The sequence below is a fragment of the Sapajus apella genome, unplaced genomic scaffold, assembly GCF_009761245.1.
Source record: "Sapajus apella isolate SASKATOON/1434 unplaced genomic scaffold, GSC_monkey_1.0 scaffold2, whole genome shotgun sequence".
NCBI lineage: Eukaryota > Metazoa > Chordata > Mammalia > Primates > Cebidae > Sapajus > Sapajus apella.
This window is the reverse complement of record NW_022436942.1, coordinates 5,171,296-5,190,579: the sequence shown is the minus strand read 5'-3', so window position 1 is coordinate 5,190,579 and position 19,284 is coordinate 5,171,296. Positions and strand designations below refer to the sequence as shown.

The window sequence follows — 19,284 nt, the reverse complement described above, 5'->3', positions numbered from 1 at the left end:
CATTTATTCTATAAAATGATTAATTCTCATGATTATGCAAAAATAAGTGAACTTTAATTTGTATATCTTAAAGCACAGAACTATGTTAAATCAGCAAATTTGTTACTCAAATACTTAACATAATGATACTTACAAAAACAACTATTAGTGCATCAGATATCCTATATATAAAATGACAGGAGATGTGTTTTTAGAATATTTAATTATTAGTGGTAAGCAGTTAGAAGAAACTATAGTTGCAATGCTGCTATTTAAGTACAAGTTACCTGGAATCAATAATCATAAGTACCTTTGAAACACTTACATTAACTACAGAACTAAAATATAAGTAAAACAGTTTCTTCTATGTGTTATTTTATATGCTGAAATAATTTATAGCTATCTGACTAGTATGTTATAAAAACCATTTTTATTAAAGTCCTGATCATTTTACATTTGCCAAAAATTAAACCTAGTTTTAAAAATCTGAATTCAGTGGCTTGCATTCAGACATATCCAAATATTTTTACAAATTTTTATAAGTTTAAGCTGGCTCATTTGCATTGGGAGATAAATAATTTTATACTTATTTTTAAGTCCATTCATAGATGCATGGCTGAAACCCAAACGACGTAAGTGACTTAAACATCACAAAGTTCTAATTCTTGATTTAGAAACTCTAGAAACATATGCCAACTTTGTATATAACTAAATGCTGGACTATAAAATATATTAGCAGTAAGTTGCCCAACTGGATGATTTCCAGATTTTCTTTCTGGTTTAACAGTAGGATATTTGCACATTTCTCTTTGGTCCTAGTTCTAAATGTAGTGCCGGTTCAGTGAGGTTATTTTCTTTCTTTCGTTCTTTTTTCAACATTTATATCTATAGAGGGAGAAAAAGAGAATAATACCCATTCTTCATGCCTAAATTAAAAGTGGCAGGAATCAAATAAAAAAATTCTACATCATAATTATTCTGCAAAAAAATTAATTTTAACACAGCAAATCCCTGTTATCTCAAATACATGAATCTATATTTTAAATATGAACTAATTTTTACAGAGATTTCATGATACCACTGACATATTTTCTAAGTAGAGACAATGCGGAAGGACCTTAGACATGTATGTTCCTGATGGTACGACTACAATGTTTTCCCAACAGTGCATTAAAAAAAAAAAAAATAGCATGCGACCTGCCAAATATATTAACAATATATGAAGCTTGTCCTCTCGATATGGCTCTTTTAATGCACACTTCATTGCTTTTTGCTCTACTCCCTTGCTTTGTAGGGTTTAACATTTCTTTTCTTGAAATTGCCAACTAGCAAGCATAATATAATGCATATCAAATTGACCGGCCTGGTAATGCTAATAGTTATTTATTTTGAGAAACACTCAAAATTTTTCTTTGGACTACATGTTTGTAATCTTAGTTGATCTTGCTACTTTCCAGACCAATATTTTATTTATTCATGTAAAGATGTATACTGTCCAAGCCCCTATGCTGTACTAATGCTCTTCTGCAGAAGCTTCATATTTTTTCTTTTCTTTTATCCTCATAAATAGACATTTGCTCTCTGACCTAAACTGCCACTCTTATGCTTTTCATATTTCCCCATAGTATCTTGTTCATTAAACCCTATGTAATTTATCTTTTACAATATTTGTAATTGTTAGCATGGCGATCTGATGTCTGAGAGTTTGGGGAACACAGAATGTGAATCTTATCTTTTGAAACACTTCAAATAGCTCAGAGCAAACTTGGGCACTTAATCCAAAATAAGAATTATACATAATATTTAGATTAAAAATTCCTAAGGTGCACTATGGTTGCTTTTTCCTGTATAATGATACCTAATTGACAGGTAAACTGAAGTGATTCTACATGTAAAGGCTGATCATAGAGATAACCTCCAAATAGCTGCAAAAGTGCAAACATTCTGACCATTACAGTTAGGAGCTGGGGACATTAAATATGTAGTTCAAAGTAATAAAATTTTAGAGATAACCCATTTTAGAAATTATTCATCCCATCTCCTAATTTTACAGATGCATACACTAAGAGCCAAAGACGTCTCAGTTTGTAAAGAAGAGCTAAAACTTGAGATCTTAACATCTAGTTGATAGTGCTTTGTACTGTTACATTCCCACCCCCCACCCAAAAAAATCAGTGAAGATACTGGCAAGTATAAATCTTAACCTAAAAGAGGAAATCATTTTATTTATAGAGGAGATAAGTCGTACTACACACACGCACACACACACACACACACTCGATAGGTATGCTTTAAACCTTTAACACTCAACTTCCTTATTAACTCAATCTAAAATCTCAAATATTCCCAAACATTACTCAAGTATACCTTGATTCACCCAACATCTCCAGTTCAAATTTTCCATTAAAATGCACCACAATACAACCTTCAATTTTTTTCAAGCTGTAATACTATTATATGTCCCTGTAGCACATGCCACAGGATACTGTGCTGCAAACAAGAAAACGGAAACAAACCTTGTTTGTATTTCCATGAAATATTCCTTCCTTTCAAGATTTTTTGCCCCAAACTGCAGCTTCATTAGAATTTGGCAGGATTCATTCAAGAGATCAACTGCCCTATAAATGAAAAAGTTTCTCCTGGCTTTCTAACTTTTGCATGTGCATTTACATATAACTATTACATTCCCTAAAATAATCCTTCACATAACTGTTAGTGACTTCCAGTTATCTCTTAATTTATTTATAAAAGTCTAAATATTCTGCCCCATCACTTTGATTCTTTAAATTGCTATCAGGATCTTCTGAATACGCTTTTATTTCTCCAGAAGAATGCTTTTAAAGCATTGAATGCTCTTAAACTCTTCATAGGTCAAATTAGAATCCTTTTATTTCTCCAGTAATGCTAACATTTTTAGAAATAATTACACTCTAAATAATTATATCTCATAATCCCTAGGGTCCTAAAAACAATACCTTTTCCTCTGTTTCCCAAATTCTAGTTATGTTTAGAATGGGAGGAAAACAGAAGTTCTACTCTCAGGAATAGCATTAAAGTTATCTCTCTTTTTCCATCCCTAGGTGTTCTGTCTGACTATTGGTATTTTGACTATTACATAAAAGTTTTCTTTACATCCTGATAATGCTGTATTATAGATGACAAAGAATCTGAATCTGATATTGCATATTCAGTTATTCATCCAAGGTCAAAGTAGAATTAGTGAATGCATAATAAATTGAATAGTTTGAGCACCTGGTCATTCCGTTCTACACTAAACAATGAGAATACTATATATTATCCTAACGAATCTTCAACATATCTTAGAGTACAGATAAGAAAAAAGGAAGGAAATATTAACCTGAATTATATATGACATCCCCTGCAACCTCTTTTCAAACATATTATGAAACTCACTAGCTAATAAAAAAAAAAAGACAAAGGGGCATCAGGGAAAGAGGTGAAAAAAAAAAAAGTCTTTGGACTTTGAAAACCATTGCCCAACAAACGCTGGCCCAGGTCAAATAACCAAAGGAAGAATTTTAGGCAAACAAATAATACTTTAACTCTGCAATTAGAATAAAAGTGTTTTACAACTTTTTCAAGCAATCTATATTAATTGTGACTGAAAAATTAATAATATAATAAAGTATTAGTTTTTCATCTTGTATTCTCTTATGTTAAGGAATACTTCTCATTTTCAATGTTGTCTTTCTTTTTCATTAGGATGCTCTTTTATTAGATAAATATAAAACAGTTTAAAATGATACATCAAAGATCTTATGTAAAAGTTTCACAACCAGAGTTCAAATAACCTACCTCCCTGGTATTTCCATCGTACTTAATATAAAAACAAAAAACAAAGGCAAACTCAGTACTAATGTAAACACCGACTACATTCTGAAATAAATTTTGATTAAAAATATGCCAAAAAACACAATTTGGGTCTATCTCTTCTTTTACTCCTATATTAAGAAATTAACAAACAGGCAACACAGGTTAACTCTTTCCTTTCTTTTCTCAAAAATGTTCCTGAAGCCCTAAATGAGAGGACACATCCTTTATGAAATTGCTGCTCAGTGTCCCAATTGATCTAACTCCCTTAAACCGCCAATATCAAATTTGTATAAGGTTCTGAGGCTTTTTTTTTTTTTTTTGGCTCTGTGCAGTGAATTTCATTTCTTCATGTTACACTTACTTTCAGTGCATCTGATCCTTAGGCTTCAATGTAACAAAAATGATTGGGAAAGGTAGGGGAACCAAGAGTGCATACAACATAATGAAAGCCTATGCATCTCCACAATGAGAAATATTAAAGTAGAGCTACACATACATTTTTAAGAAAGATCATATCTTCTGTTTTTTAACATTTTCTTTTCTAAAACACACTTTCTTTCAAAGATGTGAAGAGCAGAAATAGAAACGCTGTTACATATGAAAGTTTCAACGGATTTGCTGCCAGCAGCTTTTCTTTATAGTGTTCCTCTTACCTACACTATGTGTTGGCACTGGCAGGTAGCCCTAATTCGTTAGTAGCCAAATTATTTTTGTCCCTGAAGTACGAGAAATCTCCATAGCACATGAATGAGACATGGTTTACTAGTTTACACACATTTTAGAACTCCAAGAAACCAAAACTCATTCACAAATGCTTTCATTTCAGCAAAGAGAAGGGCCACAGAATACCAGAGATACCCACTTTGAATTCCTGCTCCCCATTGTCCATGAGAAAGTGAGGAGAAAAAAAAATCTCTTTAACTTCAATAAAGAACTTTGATCCTTAATGCAAGAAAAATAAACAGCTTTCTGTCCACCACACTCCACATTTCATGTAAGTCAAAACATTTCAGTACAAGGCATTAAGAAAACACGTCATTTAGTAATAAACCTAAATGTCTCCAGATAAAAATTCATCATGACGGCATAGTAGGTTTAGATAATGTGGTTCATAATAACTAGCATCCTCATATTGCATGATCATCAGATACATTTATACGCTGCTGTACCACCTTCACTAAGTTAGAGAGAAAAATAATAAGAAATAAGCAACAGTTAGAAACACGTAACACAAAAATGCTGATTTAGCCACAGCAAAACATCTCTGAATTTTAAGGCAAGACAAAAGTAAATGTATTAACACTAAAGAGCCAACTGAGTAAAATGTTACTTAGATAAAAGAAAGAGAGGTTTGAAATACAATGAGCCGAGTTCAGGTTTGAATTGCTTTAAGGTTTGACACTGACTTCAAATGTCTATGAACATCTACAAGCTTTTGTTTTAAATTTTCCTTCTGTCATGTTTTATGGGCAAAAACTCCTTAAACCACCTTGTAATAGATTAATTACTTTCAAGCTGGGTGACAAAAGGGCATAATGACCGGAAAACGATACAAAAGAAACAAAAAAATGCATGTTAACAAGTTTATCAACAAACCTGGGTAATTCTCATGAAGTACAGATTAAGGTTCAGTGGTTCCAAACTGGCAGCATTCAAATTGGGTTCATATTTGGGTTTTTTGTTTTGTTTGTTTTTTTAAACCACCTGTCCTAAAACGACATTGTTTATGCTAATTATCTTTGTTTATGCCACAATTCTGTTTGTTTACTACATTCTTTTAAAATACCATATCCCTATAAACAGTTCTCACCAGAATTCTTCTAAATCTTGTTTCGGTCTGGTCCTTCTCGGCAGCCCACTGAGCAGAATGCAGCTCTACAATGAAGGCGCAAGAGCTGGGAACAACTTTGAGTCTCTGACTCCTCAGGCTGGCAAAGGGAGGGAGTACTGCTGAGGTTTTACTCTCAGGCTCCAAGGGAAAAGGATACTGAATGTGGAGAAATGCAACACCCCCCATTGGACAAGCAAAACCATATGCCACAATATCTCCATAGAAGGTGTATGAACTCTCAGTCAGTAAGTAAAGAAAAGAATAGATAACACTAAAGGAAAGAAATAACAGCTTCCAAACTGCAGGAGAAAACATAGAAGTCAGAAAGAATAAAAAGGTCTTCTCCTGAACTACTATCAGTTCCTGATCATAATGAAGGAAAATGTGGCATTCTCCTAAAGCATGTCAAATTTAAATTTTTTCACTCTCTAGCAATAAAATAGTTGATACTAACAACTTGATCTTGTTTATCTACATAGCAATCAAATTTTACATTTAATACAAACGACAATGCTATCAATCAATGAAAGAGAAGGAAAGAGGGAATGAAGGGAGGAGAGAGTGAAGGAAGTAAGGAAGATTTTATGTTTTTGTCCATTTATTATTCAAGAAAATTTTCCATTAGGAAGGAGATATTTCATGCTTTTGCTAAATCTTTGAAAATCTTTTTATTTTACTGCCATCATCTGAATCAGAGACCTGGCATATTGTAACCATACGTGAGTTAGCACAAGAGAAAAACTTAGATTAGTTTCTTTCCCAGGCTGTTGGATAACCTCATTGAAATAAAAATTGAGTAACAAATTATGAAAGAAAACAAAATTCATCTGTTAAACTTATTTAGCTTATCTATAAAAAGGGAAGTATTCAGCCTACATAATGCACATCTGCATTATACAATGTACTCATTAGGTTGCTGAAGAATTGATAGTGGAAAGAAAGCAGACAATAAAAATCAGCCTTTACCCATGAATGTAATTTTGTTTTCTAAATTCATTATGAGTATAATCCATATGAAATAGTTTCCAACTCTGTGGAGGGCTAATGTGCTAAAGAATCAGAACAGGTCTTATTATTTGCCTCGCATGTATGATGCACATACAGATTTTTGCCAAAAGCTCCCTAAGTACAGGTAAGTACTTTAACATGTACTTATTATATTTGAGAAACATAAGATAAGAACACACCAATATGTGAAGTAATCATAATATTTGCACATTTCTATGTCTATCAAACCTGCTAAAAACTGAGCGGTTCACAATGTCACCTGACATTTAACCCTTAATTGTTCTTGGTAATCAGTCAGGTCTCCTGCCAAGCCTTCAGGACAATATTCCAGCATGAGTGTGATAGAAATGTGGTTTATGAATTGCCTTATGCAAGCTGCATTCCAAACCAATGTCTTAGCTCAGTTAGCTTGCAAATTATTGACATGGTAATTAAAATCTATACTCAGTTGTAGATACCATCTCCTCTACAAAGTAGTAGTAAATAAAAAATAAATAAAATTATTTGAGGCGATTAGAACATCTTGAAAACATAATATCAAACTTATAGGTTTACAGTTGCCATTAGGTGACAGAATGTAACTTTTCTGTGATTCACACCTACAGTGTGTCTACTAACCTGAATGTACTTATCACTCACAAGCACAATTTTTTTTTTTTTAAAGATTTTAATTAAGCAAAATATATCTGTCTGCGTAATAAATACTTCTTTACTATGGTCAAACTTTAGGTAATTAAAGTACCATTAATATCAGAGAGTAGTTTTTTTGCAAACCTCTAGTAGTAGCTTTTCATGGGAATTTTATGAATTAGTTTGTAACAGCACCTGATGTATATTTCTTTCTTCAGAAAAAAGCTGACAAGTTTGCTAATAAGAAAAAATATATATATTGATTTAGTCAGTATGACCAGAAATAAATTTGATGGAAATATGAAGTAAATAAGTTAAATTTTATTGCAGAAGGTTTTACTATTGTAGTGTTCCTTTCAACATCTAGAAAATCTGCTGCCTGTTGTCTGTACCAATTTGGGAGAAGCAATCAAATAGGTGATACGAACAACTTAATTTGCATAATTCCATTACTTTCAATCCCAACTTTTTTTCTCCTTTCTAGACATTATCAGAACTGTCTTCTGAAGCAATCATTTTACACTTGCTATTTAAGTTTCTAACATAAAGCAATTAGAAACTGTAACAAATAGCTTAGAGACAAAACTATTAAATTACAACCAAAGAGGACAGATATAAATAAAAAGGAAAGAAGCAGAATTAAATATTATTGAGAAAATATCAAAAATGGCTATCTTATCACGAACAAACTAATATTGACATTTAAGGCAAATATTTTCTTTTCATCCTTAGAATATCCAAAAGAAGGTGACATTTTCAAAGGAAAACCTTAAGCCACAATTTGTCATTATTTACTTTCAGTTAAATATATAAATTCATTGACTTCTTTTATAAATTTGGGGAGAGTTTGAGCATTCATTCTAATGATGCTATTTACTCCCATTTAGACCATGGTGTCAGCTACGTTTCCTCTAAACAGTAGGATGTAGAAGACTTCCCTTGCAAATAATTTTTTAGAACGTATATGCTCATTTACTTCCCACCTAGGAAGTGTGTTTTTCAGTAATCATAATCAACTTATCACAGGGATGCTTGAAAATAAATGTATTTCAAGTTTTTTACTGTTCAGAATCACTGCTCTATCTGTATTACCACCTGCATATTTTTAACAGACAATGAAATTGTTACTACTTCTTAACTATTTAACAACTGTTTATTAGTCTGACAGTACTGACCACGTTCATTTCTATGGATGATAATATAGACATATAGAAATCTAAACCCAAATTTTGATCCTGATATTTAAGTTTTGAATATTCCTAAAAGTTCAAATAGTCTACAGGCTGGAAAGAATAAAAGATGGACAAGGTTCTACCAATGAAATTAGTAAAAATTATCACATAAAACTTTTACAGTACATGCACCCCAAGCAACTTATTATGTCCTCTAGATCAAAGTTCTCTGTATCATAAAGAAAATTAGAAGTTGTCTTTTCGATTTCTAAGTCTGGGTGGAAAATTCATCTTTAGCAAGGGACCCAACAGAATAAAAACTAACAGTCAATAGAAATGACCTATTTATTAATGAAAGTTGCAAACAGTTGAAAAGGCAAAAAAAAAAAAAATCTAATTACATTTGATAGTGTAGTTACATTGTAAATACCTCCTTTGGAGAATATAAATATTCAATATTGTGTCTACATGATATACTCTATCATGCATGGGTGCCTATAGAGACACTCACCCGTACAAATTCAATGTAAACAAATAGTAATGATTTGCTGAGATCTTTGTATGTATTACCAATTACCACCACAGGGGAAATTATTAAGGAATGTTATATTATATGACATTTTTCAGAATTATTTCAGTGACTAATATTTCTAAATGTGATAGTCATACTAGCAACTCTATTGATTATGACTTGCTTATTTAATTAGCTAGTTAGAAAAGCACGCCTCTGGGTGACAAAAAAATGAAATTCCTACCAGGAAGAAAAAAGATGTTAACAGATTTGAGCATCAGAATAGGAAAGGGAAAAGTTTGGTTTAAAAAGAGATAATTGAAAAAATACAAATAAAGTTCACAGCAGGAAGCTTGCCTATATAGAGAAATAGGCTACAGCCTGTTAATATGTAACTACCTTTTTATAAGTACAATCTGTTAACAGGCTTACAAATCAGTCTCAGAGTTGTATTTGCAAAAAGTATAATTAGAATTAAAGAATATTGTCATTTAAGTGCTACTCTGTGCATGCTAGAAAATTTAGCTGTGTTAAATTAGCAAATTGCCACATTAGGAAATATATGGTATGTTCCACGATGAATAACTTCAACATTTACCTATGAAGTAAGGCTATCTTTGCAAATAAAAACTAACTAATTAAAGAGTTAATATATAGACTGAAAATTTTAATTCAAAAGTGTTAAGAAAGCTCAAACAGTCACTGGAATTATCTAGTAAAGATGCACTTTAATTTTAAAAAAGCAGAAAAAAATCAAAGAAAGATGACAGCATTGAAGTATATATGTTGGCTATTTTACTTTCTTCCCTGATTTGATACTGGCTTCTCTAATACGTGACCACATTCAAGCGTTACTTTATCCTCAATACTCTTTTTTTCTTCCATTGCTTCACTTCTAGAATGTTTTAATCTTTGTCCTTTCTTTTTTCGTCTTTTCATATCAAATTCAGTCGTTTGAGCGATGAACAGCTTGACTTAGCATATTTTTAACCAGCTGGTCTAGCACCTAGCTTGCATTGCATAGTCAGATACAACAAATGTTTATACAGAAGGTAGCTTTCATGAAAATGAAAAAAAGCCTGGGTATCATGCATCCTGGCTTTTTTTAGCTTTTTTTTTTTAATGCACCATACAGAATACAAAGTTTGAATTCTTTTTAATGGCAAACAAAATTCTATTTATAGTTCAAAAAAATGAACTTATGCTGGGATAAGAACTCAAATTTAAAAATTGCAATGTGTACTTATAGGAACATTAAGAGGGCTAAAATTCTTTCAAAGCCCTGCTTTACTTGCAACAACATCAAATAAAAGGATGTTGCAGATATTTCTCTAGGAGCAACTTAATTACAAATACACTATTCCCATCATAGCAAAAGAGGAAAATACAGTAAATTAAAATTCAGTTAAGACAGCTAAACACAAAAAGTGGTCACTAAAACTTATAAAGAGAACAGCCCCATTTACCCCCTTTCCCCCCTATTTTTGACACTTACGGAGTATTCTACTAACATAGCATTGATGTTAAATTTTCTTTGCTAGGGAAAAAAAAAAAAAAACACTCTCTTATATCAACAAAAGGTCATGTGCTTTACTGAGCAGCTTCCAAAGTTTTACGGAAGGATCAAATAGGAACTTATAGCCTCGGTTTAAAGCACCACTAAACCCTTCTGTCACCCTAGCTATTACATGAGACAGAGATGCTGAAAATGGTAACATTTTGCACAAAAGCATTTTTAAAAGGTGGGGAGAAAACAATCAATGAAGGAAGAAAGTAAGAGAGTGAATGAGAAAGAAAGAAGCAGCGAGTTGGGGGAGAGAGAGAGATGCTTAAGGTTCATTTAATTTGCTGTTACAGGACGTAACCTAAAAACATTAGCAGAAATCTCTCGGAGACTTTGCAAATCAGTTCAATTTGGTCCGGGCAACCACAACAAAAAATCAGCTAACAAGATTGCAGAAGCTCTAGCTAAAAGCTTCTCTTAACAAACACGTTTTGGGGGAGCATCTTCCAATGATTCAGAGACTACTGTAAAACGGGAGAGTTGTACTTCAATATATTAGGGGGAAAAAACTGTACTCACCTTTCAAACTCCTGAGGTAAATCAGGGTCAGTAAGCATGCTGGAAAAGCACAATTTCCCTTTGTCACAGCAGCCACCTATGATCGTCTCCAACTGAACCTGTCAAGTGAGTCCAAACCTTCTAAACCAATTGATTTTCTCTCTCTCTCTTCCCCCCTCCCTCCTTCTCTCTCTCTCTCCCCCTCTCTCTCTTTCTCTCTCTCTCTCTCTCCCCCCCCTTCCCCTCCTCTCCCTCTCCTAGGACTCCTTGACCAGTCTCTTAAAGGGGTAGTGCACTTCCAGCAGCGGGGTCTGGCTGCTCCCCCCTCCACGGAGCTACACGCTCAGGCTGCAAGGCTCTAGACAACCTCAGGGTGCCTGTCCTTTCCTTTTAATTCTCTCTTCTAGACATCACCGAATGTGAGAAGTCAACTCATTTAACACGTCTCCCATACTCTCTCTTCTAAATCATAAAACTCACACACACACAACACACACACACACACACACACACACACACACATAACAGTAGGATTTTGTAAAACGTATTTGCTACTGATTAAATACCAAGTCTATATAACAGAAGCCCGATTAAATTGCATTTATTAACTACGCAAAAAATTTAAATGTTAGTAATAGCATTTTTACACAAAGAATTGTTATTCCTTCTCACCCTTTTCTAGGCTCTCTCCGTTCACACACGGAAACACACGCACACACATACATACACACACACTCACACACTCACAACAATCGGGCATTGTTCTGAGGGAAGAAAAGCAACTTTGACAGATTGAAATATAGCAGAGGCCCCTTCAAGGAAACCTGTAAACAACTTGTCACTCACTCTGTCGATCTCACTGTTAGCTCGTGCTTTCCGCAAAGTGGTGCGAACGTCCTGGCAACCCAACCAAAGTTTCCTCAGCTCCAAACTCCATAAAACACGATGTGCGATGTGGAGGGGAATAGGTATCCACATGCCAAAATAACACACACATGCGAACGAAAACCCCAAACCAAATCAAAACATAAATACAAAAAGATGGGACTAACAAACTGTCCTGTTTGGGATCGCGGGGGAGGTCAGGAGTAGGAAGCGCTCCCCTGGCTGTGGATCTCTTTAATTTCCTCTGCCCAGGCAGACACAGATAACAAGGTGGACAAACTATGGCTCTACAGATCCTAAGCTGGCTGGCAAGGCACAGCCTCCATAGCAGTTCCAATTATCTAGATAAAAATCTGGCAGGCGAGAAAGGTAATCAGGTAATGTACCTTTGACATGAAATGACAGAGGCACATACACACACAGAGAGAGACACTTACACAGACACGCATGCAGAGATGGTGGCTGCCCCGCACACCGCAGCATCTGGTCAGGGAGTAAGCATACACTCACCAACATGAGATAGTGTGCATTCTTCACACACACATGCACACACACACACATACACTCAGTCACTCACACACGCTCTCCACTCCTACTGGGAGGGTTCATTCTGCACAAAAGGCTACATTACAGAGCCCGCCCCAATAAGGGAAAGAGAGGGAAAAAAAGCCTTCCATTGTTGGGAGGGCAGGTCAGTTGATTAGATTTTCTGTGGAGAATTCCACGAGGAAATTCCCTTCAAAGCCAAAGTGATTAACTGGGGGCTATTCTGGAAATGGAGCAGACAATGGCTCAATAGTCTGTACAGCCAATGTCCAGGCTGGCACTGAACTCACTTAAAAAAAAAAAAAATAAAAGCCAGACTCCCTGTTCTTTTCCACACATTCCTCCCCCCCCAACCCCCTCCACTCCTTCCAACTTCCCCTCCCAATTCCTTTTATTTTGCAGCTGGACAACATTAAGGGCCTTTAAAACCACAAGGGTTGACCCCAAGGCAGTTTGATTAGGTCCCACTTTTTTTCCTGGAGACAGGCAGACAGTAAGTTTACTTTTTTAGACATTCACAATGATACATCATACACATATTCCAAAGAGAAAAAAAAACAATTATTAACTCCCATATTAGTGAATTTATTCTTCATTCAAAGCTAATACATTTTTGGACAAGTTGGTAATAACTTAATATTTAAATCTATCAGGAGTATTCTAAAAATATACACACACACATATATATATATATATATATATATATACACACACACACACACACACACACACCCCACAAAAATCAATGTGGAATAAGATTTAAGCATGTCACTATGGAGTTAAGACACTAACAAAAACATAGAACTATGACCCACCCTGAAAAAGCTGTTAACAAGGGATGTGGCAAAAATGACTTGATGCTGACATGATTTTCACTTTCAGCAGTTGGGGAAGAGGGGAAGAATATTACTCACTATTCTTTCTTGTTGTTAGTCTCAAATTATTTTTTGTTACAGCAACAACCTACTCCTACGTAGAAAAATGAAAAAATTGTTGCATTTATTTTAAATATCTGTTTCTTCAGCCCTTAAGGGACCTATGATCTAATATACTCTAATTGATAATGTATACAAAAATTTTATTTTTCTTCAATTGTTAATGGTGGTTATGGGAATCAGGGTATAGCAGCTGCACAGCTATATACACTTTTAAAAATATTTAAAAATTTGTTCCTAATTAGGAAAAATCTTGCTTATCTTGTATCAATAGAGAAAAAAAATGAAGAAGGAGGATGGGTGAGTTACAGGGAGCCATGGGAGCTGGAGTCAGGAAGAGGAGGAGGTAGGGAGGAGAGGACGCAGGGAGAGCACAAGAAGGAGACATAGTGGCAGCATAAAGATAGAAACAAAGATAATGGCCATAAGGCAGGATGCTGAGATCCGTATGGTCCCAGCTGCTGTCTTGTTACAGCTACTACCTCTGTTTGTTTCTCTGAAACTCTAATCTAGAAGGTCACCAGAGCAGGTAAGACACAGAGTATGAGTGTTTGAGGCCAACTATAGTATAAAGAAAAGATACTCATATTAGAATCTCCCGTCTTTGATTTTGATTTTATTGGCACTTAATATATGTATACGTGTACATATGCCAAATAAACACAAAGAACATATAAGAAAACGTTAAATGGTTTGAAAGTTAGTTTTTTGATTTCAATATATTCTGCAAACGTTACTGAAGCCATTCAAAAACAAATTATTTCTTGCACAATCATCTATGCTGAAGGAGTTGCAACAGAAAAGGAACTAGACAGAAAATTTGCCAAACATAATAATGATCATCCTAATGATAATTTGAACTAATGGAACTCTAAGATCATAAGGAATTTTGTTCACATAAAATAGCTCATGGATCTTACACAGTGTAGAAAGGGGTAGGTATGTATTTCCCTAATTTTCCCACTGTTCAATTTGGGCAAACAGAATTTAAAGTCATTCAATTGGTTAGTAGCCCATTTGTTACTTGATGCCACTTCTATCTACTTCACTTGTGATATAATACAGAATAAATTGATTCTCCAGAATTTACAGCTAGATGAAATCCCAAAAAGGTGCCACATATTTTAAGTGACCCGAAAGAGTTTCAGGTAATTGTTATAAAAAATAAAATTTATAAAAGCTCACTGTCATTAAGCTAATACTGTATGTGATGGTCTAATTGAATAAATATTTTAAAATGTACCTCCCTAAGCCATAAAAGTGTTCCTTCATTTGAATCCTATATTGAAAATTAGTATTTCTGCCAGATTTTAGAATATCAGCAAAAGGAAAGACTGGTCCAAAATGTTTTGGTTATTTTATTAAGTGATCAAAATGATCCAACCAATACAATATTTAATATTAAAATACTGTTAAATTATCTTAATTTTGTGTTAAATGTTTAAATATTAAATATGTTTATGACTAGCACATATATTAAACCTAAATTATTTTTCAATTATCTGAAAAGCTTAAGATATTCAATTGACTACAGATACTCTTTACATCAGAACTGATACCCCAATGTAATGTTTGCTAAGGTTTCAAAATATATCTTGGTTGAGACACACTTTTGCATTCACTTAACATTTATCAAATGCTTACCAATATGTGAAGTGCTATGGCTTTAACAAAAGAATTCAAAAAAATTTATAACAATTCTTATTTTACTTATATATATAACCAAGTTATATACATAAAATTTTATAACCATTCTAATTATAGATATAAAACCAAATTATATATACATTAAAAATTCTATGTATGTATGTGTGTATGTGTGTATCTATTTATATATCTATATATACATAACCAAATTTCAAAGCAATTTTTTAGTAGCCAAGCCTTCTGAGGCAGATGTAGTGAGAAAAATTAAAACAAAAATAAAAAAGCAAATGAACAAAAAATAGTGATAAGAACTTAACTGAATAATACATAAAATGTTAAGTAATATAGGTATAATTTACAAGCACAGATAAATACAAATATGTCTTCAAAGATGATCAAAGCACAAAGTACAATAGAAACCCAATAAAAGTTATACACTGAATGAGTCTTTTTGACACTGTTACAGCAGTATTATGGAAGATGGAATGAACATGAAAAAGTATGCTTTTGAGCTCATGTTGTTTCCATTGCAGATATAAAAAGGAGACTCACGCAGGCTAAGGAATATAAGATATGCTAGAAAACACTGCTGGAAAATTCTCAAAGAGACTATCAAGAACTTTTAAAATCATACACAAGTTATTTCTAAATGTAACCCCTTTTCAGGTATAGTTTTCAGCATGCATTTCTACTATTTTTGTCCTCATTTTAAAAGGATATATTTTCATTCCTCTATTTTAGATTAGAATTGGTAAATATCTTCTATTTTAATATCTGAAATAAAAATATGCGGTCATAAGTGCAAACTACACTTTAATATTTGATATATATTTCTACCATCAAGCTAGTTTTCACATAGAATTTGGAAGACTTATTTTGAGAAATAAAACTCTTAATATTATAATCACAATGAATTCAAAGCATATCCGTGTCAGACAACACTAACATTTTATTGCCTTAAGACGACACAATGGGCATTAAGAAAATGCCTTTTGTCTGTGCTGTTATTTGTCACAAAAAATTTAAAAAAAACCACTCCCTCTTTCAAAAAAAAAAATAGAAAGAAAGAAAGAAAGAAAGAAACTTCCAACCAAGGTACATCTGTGAGTCATTCACCAGATGCTTGGTGAGCTCACTATTGACTTATCACATGTAGCTTACAACTCTTAGACTAGAGTCCTGTAATATTGAACCTGTTCAAAAAATCTTAGGCATTCTATAGGCTATCTTCTTTTTTAAAAACCTAAAATTCAGTTCCCTATAATATATGTATGTCACGGAATTGGGACACGATAGCCTACAAATTCAAGGTTTTCCTAACTTAATACTCTTTCTATTGTCAGTTGGTTAGAATATACAGATGAATTGTTCTCAGATTGTATATTTGAAGAAACAGTGTTCTTCAGAAACACCTGCACCTTAGAAACTCTAGTTTCATACTTCTCTCAAAGAAATGATGTCATTTCCAGTAATTGCTTTCATTGTTTGATCTTATGATTTATCTTCTTATTCAGAATAACTTGAAATAATTTTAAAATATAAGCTTTCATTATATGAGGACTTTCTATCTATATGATACATAATAAAAGATACTATCTCATTTAATAGTCAAAACAACTATATGAGATATGTAGACTTATCCCAATTACAAATGAGGAAGTCCCAGAACTACTAAGTGCAGAGCTGGAGAACATCAGAATCATTAATATACCATATTTCCTCCATAGTTTTTAAAGGCAGTGAGTTTCAGTTCATCTCAAATACAGCATAATGGCAATCAAGTACAGAGTGTACAGGAAAGTGCTTCATAAGTATGTTTCTATGGTAACTGAATGGCCAAATTTTGGACAAAGTTAGGCTGAGCAATGACTGTCCCATTTTCACAAATAAAAAAAAAGTTCATTCACACAATTAAAACAGAGAAGAATAGCATTCTTATCTCATTTTTAGTGATAACAATCATCAGAACTAGTATCACTCTTCATGCAATTTGGCTCTATTTTTCAGAATGGTTTCTAAAACAGATTTTCTTGCCTAATATGTTTACAATTTTTATAAGCTCAGGTAAAACCCAGGGGCCAATTTTCTGGTCCCTAGGCAACTACTTTACAATGGAATTTCTGTCTTATAGAAAGAATCCATTATTTCAGGCAAAGGTTGTCAATTAGAAAAATAAGAATACTGAATTTATGTTTTTTAATTTTTTTTTTTACTCTCTACACTATCATCTCTCCTTGTGATATGTGGTGATGTCTAATGGTTTATTCATTTGTAAGGATGAAAATGACATAAATCAATCACTCTCATGGTAAAAATCAGGTTTGAGTAAAAAAAAAATTCACATAACCCATAAGAAGAAAAGTCATTCAAATGGGACTATATGAATAAAAGTGCTCTTGGCCAGCAAGCTTTCTGCATTGTAATTTTTCAACCTGGAAAGTAATTCAGGAAACATACTGCAATGACATTTTACCTAGTGGTAGCAGCAAAGTAAAAAGTGGCATCATTATATTGCTACAATGTAGTTTTGTTGTGTAACATTCTTGTTAGGTAATGTCTACATAATATTTTAGCACACATAATTCAGAGAGGTTTTCCCACCACAAATGTATACATTTCACATATTAACTAATCAGATAAGAAATGAGAGTTAAAACTGAGGAAAGAATGAAAATGTTTGAAAAAGTTCTTTCATTTTTAAGTTGACAACATTTGCCTATTCTCCATATTCTCCTTTGCTTGTACACTAAGCGAATGACAAATCTTATTCATAGTAAATGAGAATGTTACCTATTAACAAATATTCAGTCTACTTGTATCTGGAACAGTACAGTGGAAGAAATTATGGCTAAGCTGAAGCTTAGGAAACCTGTGCTGTAAGGCAGGGGTCCCAAACCTGAGGCCAGTACTGGTCCATGGTCTGTTATGAACCAGGCCACACAGCAGGAGGTGAGTAGCGGGCATTACCACCTGAATCAGAGCCAGTCATACCAGAGGCAGCATTAGATTCTCATAGGAACGCAAATCTTAATGTGTACTGTGCATGTGAGGGATCTAGGTTGCATGTTCCTTATGAGAATCTAATGCCTGATGATCTGAGGTGGAACCATTTAATCCCAATGTCATACCCCCACCCCACCAAACCCCTCCTACCCCCATGGAAAAATTGTCTTTCATGAAACAGGTCCATGGTGCTAAAATGGTTGGGGACCACTGCTCTAAGGGAGCCTCTACTACTCCTTCCTTATGAATAGCATGGTCTTTAAAAGGGTGGGGAAAACAGAGTCTCACTCTGTCATCTAGGCTGATGTGCAGTGGTGTGATGTCCGCTCACTGCAACCTCCACCTCCTGGGTTCAAGTGATTCTCCTGCCTCAGCCTCCTGTGTAGGTGGGCTTACAGGCACACACCACCACACCCAGCTAAATTTTGTCTCCATGTTGGCCAGGCTGATGTCAAACTCCTGACCTCAGGTGATCTGCCCAGCTAGGCCTCCCGAAGTGCTAGAATTACAGGTGTGAGCCACCATGCCCAGCCATGGCCTAAGTCTTTAATATCTCAGGGAAGGTGATTTCTTCAATTCTAAACTTCTGATTCTATAATCTCTTCTTTGATAAATTATCATTTCAAAAATAAAATTTTTTGCCTTCCTCGCTTAAATCCTTGTTTAAAAGTTTTAAGACTTTACTTGTCAATGAGGGTTTATTTTGGCCTTTTAAACTATGGCATAATTCTACATTCATACAGCAATATGAGACAGTGAGGAAAATAAACTGTTACTCATTGAAGTTAAGTTATATAAGTTCATTTAAGTGAAAATGACCAGGATAAATTAATTGGTCCAAAAAAATGATGTTTTCAAAACTAATTTTATGACTAAGTTCATCTATTTGTGATTCTGAGAAAATTTTGTGCCTGAGATTTTAGTTTCTCTAAGTACAATTATATTTATTAGGATTACTTTATCCAATGAGAGAATTAAAAGCAGTTTAGTCTCTTACTATATTAAATAACTCACATGTATGATGGAACCGTGATTGGTGTGGTAGGAAATAAATACAAGGGTTTTTGTTTCTATCAAAAATTTCAAAATATCAAATGACAAATTCAAAAGCAAATTAAAAATTTGTAATGTTAGAAATCCTAACAGGCAAACTGTGTTCAAAGAAACCTAGTTCTTATAATACATTTTGTGGACACTCTGAAGAACTGCTCCCATATAGACAACTTATTTTTTTCATTTTA

At 33.7% G+C, this 19,284-nt stretch overlaps 1 protein-coding gene across 17 annotated transcripts in view; it reads right to left on the bottom strand.

Moving 5' to 3' along the window:
• The window catches only part of SOX5 (SRY-box transcription factor 5), a 1,011,218-nt gene that overhangs the window by 398,373 nt on the left and 593,561 nt on the right, over nucleotides 1-19,284 (bottom strand). The window contains exons 1-2 of one of the 17 annotated variants that reach the window (XM_032284177.1): nucleotides 11,874-12,805; nucleotides 11,049-11,146 (exon numbers count right to left, since the gene is read on the bottom strand). The exons of 12 other annotated variants lie outside the window; for them this stretch is intronic. In XM_032284177.1, coding sequence (XP_032140068.1) covers nucleotides 11,049-11,146; nucleotides 11,874-12,005 — 230 coding nt within the window. In that variant the 5' untranslated portion in view covers nucleotides 12,006-12,805. 4 more of the 17 variants (XM_032284186.1, XM_032284158.1, XM_032284167.1 and 1 more) reach the window with 4 other exon arrangements.